Raw genomic sequence first — 8,002 nt, 5'->3', positions numbered from 1 at the left:
AAAAAAAAAAAGGAGAAAAAAAAATATCAAAAAACACAAAAACTGAAAAAAGAAAAAAACGAGAATAAAAAAAAAAAAAACGAAAGGGACACAGGCACGTTCCCACAAAAACGCTGGCAAGAACCCCCCTCCCCCCCCCCCCCCCACGTGCCCCCTTTTCCCACCACAACCCCCCCCCAGCGTTCTCATGTGGCGCTGTGGCGAGGCCGAATAGCTACCGAAGTACTGGTACACGTAGTGGCGAGTGCGGTGGCTTTCACCCTTATAAGTTATGTCATCTGAGCGTATTTACCTGAAAACACCCACCCCAGTCACTTAACCGGTGTTGCTCGTCACACACCCCCGCCACCCAACCCACTTACACCCTCCCAAAGTGGTTGACAAAAAAAGGTCCCTACCGCGAAACATCCTCACCCACCATCAACCACCACCAAAGAGGGCAGTTTGTGCCGGTATTTTCTCGCAATTTCTTCAAAAACGAGTCTATTGGGTTCATTGATATCTTGCCTCTAATTCCAACGCGTTCTTTAAGCGGATGAGCGTTGTTGAAGTGCAGTGATATGGTGGTGTTTGATGGTGGGACAGTTTTGCGGTCTGGCTTAATTTGTCGCCCCTCCCACCCTTGATGCTACGGTGGTGCGCCACCTATGGCGGTGCAGCGCTTGATCCACAGGATGATGGTATGATATAATATTGTGGATGTTTGCGGATACTTGGGTGGGTTTTGGGGTTGCTGCTTGTATCAATGGTGGTGAGTGGGTGGGAGGAAAAGTTCCCCGGCGCCTGGCCGCGCGGTGTGGCGAGGGGACATATGGAGCGGTGTGTTGCTGAGTCTGGGCGTGGCCGGTCGGTCCGACTGTGGCGTTGGGAACTGGCTAACTGCGGTCGGTTGGGTTTTCGGTTTCGGAGGGGATTGGTTGGTGCGAGTGCGCGAGGAAGGCTTGTATCGGCTGTAGAAGGTGAGTGTATACCTGAGCACCTGAGCTCGTGCTGAGGTCGAGGTCGGGGTGACGGGGATAGGCCTAGAAAAGGGATGTTAGTGGTGTTGGTGGCCAACGGACTAAGATCTCTTTTAACGATAGCGTAGCCGTCTATCTTCGGGAATTGACGTTTCCGGACAGTTAGTTTGCATGGCGTTGTTTCTCTTTTGTTGCAAGACTCCTTGGGATTATTTATGTATGCACATACAGAGAAATACACCCACACATGCGCGGCCCGACCTCGAGGACCCTTATTTCACCTGCCACAAGAGCATCCCGTGGCGAGCAACAGGAAAACACAACACCACCCATTCGTCTTGCATACACCCGGTCCCCTAGACCCCATTGGCCAGATACCCCGTCCGTACGCGCGGCAGCTCGCCGTCCCGAGAACCGCTCCCCGGCGTCCCGCCGCTTGGTGATCGACACAGACATGCCCCGATTCGGAGCTCGCAACCACGCGCAACGGCTATGAGGGGGGCGTGCCCGTAGACAGGCAGATGAAGTGAAACATTTCTGATTCTGGGTCAGCGGGGCGGGTTGTATCGCGAGGGTCACTCGGTCGATTCCCCGTCCACGAGTATCTCGCACGAGATACAAACTCAATATGTGAGGCATGCCCCCTTTTTTCTCGAGTTCGGCGAGGCCGTCACAAGTAGTTGCAAGTTGCAGCCCGTGTTCGAGTAGTTTGGCCCTGTGCTCAGTTGTCATGGGTTCATAACCCCTGAGACATGACCGCTGGAGGCCACCGCGCTACCTAGCCGGTACGTCGTCCCTGCGGGTGACAACAAAGGGACGCCAAGGAGCGCAATTGCGGCCCGCTTGTACATCCAGGGCGTGGGAGGTCGCAACGCATCGTGATCGGTGTGCATGCTGCACGAACTGTGCCCCTCGGAACGTCCCCGGGGCCAGACTGGCGGTCTCGGTCCGGGCTGACGGTCACCAACAACCTCGGTGCGCCAGCGCGCTCTTCTCCAGTCCTCCAACGCCACAGCGCGGCCGAACACAGTAGCCATCCGTCCATCCTCCGCACATGCAAGCAGAGAGGACGTGGGGCCGGGATTTGAGTTGCTATTTAAGGAGCAGGGGTCAGTCAAATCAGCACCAAGCACACCACCAAAACATGAGAAGGACTGAATCAAACACCCACCACCTGATCCCACAAAACTTTTCACCTTGAAGAGGTTATCAAATGCGGTGGCGGCGGGCGGGACTCACGGTACGAAAGGAGTAAAATTTGGCCAAGTGGGCGGCCTCCCCGACGGCCACATGATTCTGTTGCAATAAATATCTGTATACTAGTCAAGGACGAAGACCTGAATATGCGGCCTCGTATTCAATGGCTGTCCGACCTTCAATGTAAGTCGGCGAGTCGGCCGCAGACCTAGCCCCTGAATCCCGATTCCTGGACCCTTGAATTCAAAATTCTGAAAATTATCGGTGGTGTTTTGTACTGGAGGTTGCCGTGGCGAACCTGTGAATAGACATAAGTGAGTGCTTGAGGGATGTTTTCAATCCTTATGTACATGTATTCAAACTCGACCTACCGCGACCATTCCACTACCTTGAAGCTACATTTCATCCTTCCAGTCTCCTCCCACTTCAAGAGAAGCCTTTTCTATCTGATGTTTAGCCTCTGAGTCTTCAGGCGATAAGTTGTCTTACCTTTTTACCTCGTCAACAACGCCACGCACCCAACAATTGGTGTGTTTTACAGTGAACCTCTGCAAAGCATTGGGGGCCGAGACAGATTCCAAGTTAGGTACCTATCGTTGATAGATAGGTAGGTATTTAGGCAGAAGTCTTGACCTGCCAATTGGCACACCTGAAAATGATCGAAATCTGAGTGGGTGTGACGAATCACTTCGCACTTTCCGAAAACGTTCACAAGAAGTATGTGTCTGCCTAGAGTTTCTGTTGGATTTTCCTATCTGCTTTGATCAACCCGATGGGCGTGACCATCCAAGTTCAACGTGTCCGGCCTTCTGCCTGATGAGTATGGCAGCTTTGATTTGGGTTGTTTTTATAATCTTCGCTGCCCCGTATTTGTCTCCTGCAAATCTTGGATACCTATTCGCAAAGCGCAACAACATCTGAGCCAGGGCGGCAACTCACTGGTAAAAAGGATTTGATAATCCCCTCCAAGCGAGTCAAGGCTGAACTTTTTGCAAGACGCACGAGATGGAACTCGGCGCGCAGATTGGAACCATGAATCCATCATCCAGCGAAGCTGCACGCAATGAACCCGAGCATCCCCCTAACCCTCCACCGGCCGACTTCAGAGCGTTCGAGGCAAGCCTACCACAAACACAGCCATGGACCACCGACGGCTACCCTATCGTCGACGGCAAATACCACAATCTCGACACGGGCGAGGTCATGGCCCACACCGGACTGATGAAGGGCGGTCCTCCGAATATCACCGTCTACTGGCAAAACCGGTTCGCCACCGGGCGCGGCGACCAGTTCCTCGTCGTCAGCAAGACCATCTACAGCACCCGCAGCTTGAGCGAGTATATCATCCGGATTGGCCATTTGTTGCAGAGGGGACCAGGTGTCTGCAAGGTGGACTCGCTGAATGCCACGCCGTACTCGGTGTATGTCGTCGTCACGTCCGAGGCGTCGCAGGAGGAGTTCAAGCAGGCTCTCCAAGAGCATGGTCTTCTTTCCTAAACCTAGGGATATCCCTGCTATGAATTAATAACACTAGAATGTTTCGTTTTTGCCACTCAAAGATGCCCATAGAACTTTTGTGGGCTCCATAAAAACCCCAAAGCAGCCAGGCAAGGACCTCGCTCGATTCCTCGCCGGAGCATTTCCCCCTCCACTACATTTCCCAACATCCCAGACCCGAACAAACACTCATCAAAACTCCATTCGGAAACCACCCGAAACTGAGCGGCTGTTAAACATGACACCATACCCCAAACGCGGCTAATAAGCCCCCGCCCCCCAAATAAAAACAAAAAAAAAACAATAAGCACCGCCAAATGAGTGTCATCCCCCCCACCCAATCACGACCTCACCCAGCCACGCACGAAAACAATGGCACCTCGTTTGATGAGCGGCCCGTTTGAAGGGGGCCCGCCGGGTCCAACGCCCTGGGCCCCCGGTCCTCGATTTTCAGCTCGATCGTCAGCCCGATCCCGATCTCAAGAAAAGTTTTTCACCCAGCTCACGCGTCACATCGCAGGGGTCGGGCGGCCACGGCGGGCCGCGATGGGCCGCGATGGGCAAGGGAACCAAGCGGTCAGCTTTGGGCTAATACATAGAGTAAAATGTTAAGAGGTGGAGTATGAAGGGAGTTATGTAGGGTAGGCACCTATGCATCAAGCGGGAAAGACATCATCGAAGTGGGAGAGAGAGGGCGGGAGGTTTAGACGTGCTCGAGAGTGATATAAAGGCCCAGGTTGGGGTGGATCTTCTAACCATCCCGACCGAGAACATTACTAACAGAGTAAACAAACATTGTAGAGAATATCACGACCAAGAGCAGCAGAAAACAACCTCATACAGCCTTTATAAACCGCCAACCAGAAGACGGAAAGAGCACAAAATACCGCCGACAACCAACAATCGCACCGACAGACTATAAACCACCTACGCATCTCCTCTAGGTACTAAAGATGGCAGGAGAGAAGAAGAATAAACCGACAATAAAAACCAAACAAGCCAAGACAACGTCCGCCGCCCAACGAGCGACCTGGTATCTCGTAAAAAAAAAGAGTAAGAGAAATAGAAGACCGTAATCACCAAAGCCCCGCCCGTCCATCCCCAGCTCAACGCCCCGAAAGAGTGCGTGATATACACCGCAGCCCAGCACCCGCGATTTTGATGTGTGCCTCAGCTACCGCCAACCGAGTCATCCCCCCAAAACCGGCCGAGCCAAACCGCGCCCGAGCCTTTGACGCCCAACCGACCATCCTTATCCACGCATGTATGTTCCCCACCCAGCCCAAACCAAGTTATCCTCACCCACACAAGATCCAGAAAAACATAAGTAATCACAACCCACTAGTATCGCAGCCGCAGCTCAATAACTCCGAGCGCGGAATTGCTTTCGGGCGACGGGAGGTCCGACTCGCCGGGGGCGTCGAGCGCCATCTCCCACTCGCGCTTCACGGCGCCACCAGCCGGTGGGCTGCCGATCTCGGCGATCTCGAGCGTCATGTCCAGGCCCTCAGGGAGCTCGCGGACGACGTCGTCGTCCATCTCAACCTCGAGACCGCGCGGTTCGACTACGTGTACGGTGCGCATCACCCGGGCCGCGTCAAACTGCCACTTGGCCGCGAGGCGCCGGACTAGTTCGCCCAGCGAGCGCTGCGTGAGGTAGACGGCGCGGTGGAGCTCCTGTCCGGCACCCGAAGAGGCATCGTTGGCGGACGTGCGACGCGCGACGTAGAAGCACGCAACGGGCTTGGGGGTAGCGCGGTCCGCCGGTGGGCGGTAGGCGGCGTCGACGCCGAGGGCTTCGATCCAGCCTGTCAGGTTGCCTGCCTCGTCAACCTGGCGGACTCTAGTGGGTTGATGTTGGTGGGAATGAAGATTGTCGCGTGACGAAGGGTCCGAGGTGTTGCCGCCCATTTGGTAATCCTGCCATTGGGGCGGTTTGCCGCCGATGGAGGTTTGTGAATGTAGCGATAGTGAGCTTGGGGAGGGCGAGACGAGCGAGGAACCTGTGACGGAGCTTCGCCCGCTGCGCCAAGTGTTGCTGTCGCGCGATTCAACCTTGCTGAGATCGAGGGAGTCGCCGGGAAGGGAGACTGGGTGGAGGTCGGGGTCGTCCGAGGGCTCGCCACGTAGGTATAATATGCTCACGGGCCGGGTGCTGGTGAACATGTCCTGAAGAGTTTGGAGCTTGAAGTGGAGATCCTCCTCCAGAGGTGCCCGTGAACCGCCGCCCGCTGAGCTGGCAGAGGACATGGACCACGTGCGCTTGTGCTTCTGCACCTTGCCGGGCCGTTGCCCGTTCTGACCCTTCATTTGCGAGCCACCGCCCGTTCTCTTGCGCTTGCCGAAGTCTTTCATGCCGCTCTCGGCTTGCGCAATTTGCTGCTTCAGCTTGTCGATGGTCTTGCGGATGTGCGCCACGTCGTTAGAGAGTTTGCGCTCAGCGCCATGGTCGCGGAACAGCTTGACTTTGCAGTAGCAAATCTCGGGTGCGTTGGCGGTATCGGAGGGGGACGACCCGTCCGCTGGGAACAGGTGCGTCTTGGCGCAAAGCCTGACGGGGATGCCCTTCACTCCCTTGGAATGGCTGAAGTCGGTTGAAAGGAAGTTGAAGCGGACGGCAATGTTGCACTCAACGGCGGTCCCGTTCACACCAGGGGTCCAAATGACCGAGAAACCGTCAAATGATGAGGTTTCTAACTCAATGCGCGTCTTCTTGTCGTCACCTTCCGCCGGCTGCCCCGCCTCAACATACTCGACCGCCTGTAGTTTTCCTCCCCTTTGGTGCGCCTCGTTTGTGCCTCGCCCTTCTTTCCATAAGCTCCAGCATACCCCCGGTTTCGCCCGCTGTTGTTCGTCCTCAAATGAGACTCGCACAAACGTCCGGAATCGCGTGCCGGGAACAATGGGGAGGGTAGGCATCGTATCCACGATGGATAACGAGTATGCCTGGCCCTTGTTTAGGTAGGTAACGGGTATCTCATCGGCGTGCTTGATCATAGCCGTCGGAGCGTTGAGAGCTGTGTGGAAGCGGAACTTTTCGGCCGATGCTGGGATATGCACGGCTGTGGCCATCCCAAACTGTCGTGTTTGGAAAGCGACCATGGGAGTTTGGGTCTGGAAATTTGCGTCGATAGTTCGAATGCGGTCATCGGCATGCTCAGAGTCCATCGGCGACCCCTGATCCATTGTTTCATAACCGGTATCTTGGTGCATGAATGACGATGGTGCGAAAGACGGCTGTGGTGGAGGGGCCTGGATGAAGGGATTGTACTGTTGGAAAGGCTGCTGGTGAAACCCATGATGAAAACCACCCATATCCATGGGACCCGCGCCTGGGTGTACTGCGGTTGCGTGCACCGCACCCGACTGTATTGCGCCCTCAGAATTTGGCATAGACAATGGAGTCCCAAGGCCCATGCCCAGACCCAAGGTGGGCGTGTGAAGGTCGCCAGCCTGCGGGTGGTAGAGAGTATTGGTTCCCCCTGGGGTAGGGGCATAATAGCCTGGGGCCTGGTTTGGGAAGTTGGTGAACGAGAATGTGCCCGCGTCTAGCAAGGACGGAGTGAACCGCCAGGGGTCGTTAGATGCCCGTGGGGTCGGGTCTTGATCCCGGAATGCTTCATGGCTGATGCTATGGGACCTACATTGTGGGGCCGAAAGTTAGTTATCACGCCCTAAGGGGTCGACGTCACCGAAGCATACACATCCGACGTCTGCGAGCCGCTGAAAGGGAGCTCCTCGAAGAAGAATAGAGGGATAAAATACTCCAGAGTGAAAAGACGCACCTTTCCGGTCCGGTGCCGGGAACATCGGCATGCTGCCCCGCGGTCGCCGTTCTAGCCGGAGCGGCTGCAGTGGCGGATGAGCCGACGACGGCGACTTCAGGAAATTGTTGCCTGAAGTTGGCCAGCAGGTCATCGCCGGGCTTTTGCGAACTTGTTCTGTATGACACTCGGTGTAAGCAATGAGGCCATCACAAGGAGGGTGGAGCATTGTGGGTCGAGGAGGTCGGGAGGCCCGCGCATTCTGACTCGGTGTTGAAGGGGAAAGTGGCGGCCTCGAACTTACCGTTGACGGAACATGAGTGCGACGATGTCGGCTCGGCCGGAGACGACGGCACAAAACTCGTGACAGTCCGAGCACTTCCTGTCGGCCGTGCGAAACGTGCGTGAGAATGCCTAATGCGGCTTCTCTCTCTCTCTTTTTTTTTCTCCCTTTATTCTTTTACACCTTTTTTTTTTTAAAAAAAAAAAAAACTTCAGGCGCGCACAGCCGTCATGCAGGCAAGCGAAGGAGGACCGTTTGTTCCCAATGTTTTCGCCTGGCGTGTCACAATGAAGCGAGTGAGC

The 8,002-nt window shown here is 55.3% G+C and overlaps 3 protein-coding genes across 3 annotated transcripts; 1 reads left to right on the top strand and 2 right to left on the bottom strand.

Moving 5' to 3' along the window:
* Window positions 1–1,687: 1,687 nt before the first annotated feature.
* On the bottom strand, window positions 1,688–2,251 carry CHGG_09729 (uncharacterized protein; the record flags this gene model as incomplete). The annotated part of the gene is made up of 2 exons (XM_001227655.1): window positions 1,688–2,051; window positions 2,199–2,251. 2 exons carry the CDS (start codon window positions 2,249–2,251, stop codon window positions 1,688–1,690), a joined length of 417 nt encoding a protein of 138 aa, XP_001227656.1.
* Window positions 2,252–3,161: 910 nt separating this feature from the next.
* Window positions 3,162–3,653, top strand: CHGG_09728 (uncharacterized protein; the record flags this gene model as incomplete). Its single annotated transcript, XM_001227654.1, has 1 exon — window positions 3,162–3,653. One exon carries the CDS (start codon window positions 3,162–3,164, stop codon window positions 3,651–3,653), a length of 492 nt encoding a protein of 163 aa, XP_001227655.1.
* A 1,341-nt stretch (window positions 3,654–4,994) lies between these two features.
* Window positions 4,995–7,735, bottom strand: CHGG_09727 (uncharacterized protein; the record flags this gene model as incomplete). The annotated part of the gene is made up of 3 exons (XM_001227653.1): window positions 4,995–7,293; window positions 7,439–7,594; window positions 7,722–7,735. 3 exons carry the CDS (start codon window positions 7,733–7,735, stop codon window positions 4,995–4,997), a joined length of 2,469 nt encoding a protein of 822 aa, XP_001227654.1.
* Between the last annotated feature and the right edge of the window lie 267 nt (window positions 7,736–8,002).

This window comes from Chaetomium globosum, genomic scaffold, assembly GCF_000143365.1.
Source record: "Chaetomium globosum CBS 148.51 scaffold_7 genomic scaffold, whole genome shotgun sequence".
In the NCBI taxonomy this organism is placed as follows: domain Eukaryota; kingdom Fungi; phylum Ascomycota; class Sordariomycetes; order Sordariales; family Chaetomiaceae; genus Chaetomium; species Chaetomium globosum.
The sequence above is the reverse complement of the archived record's forward strand: the minus strand, read 5'-3'. Positions and strand labels throughout refer to the sequence as shown.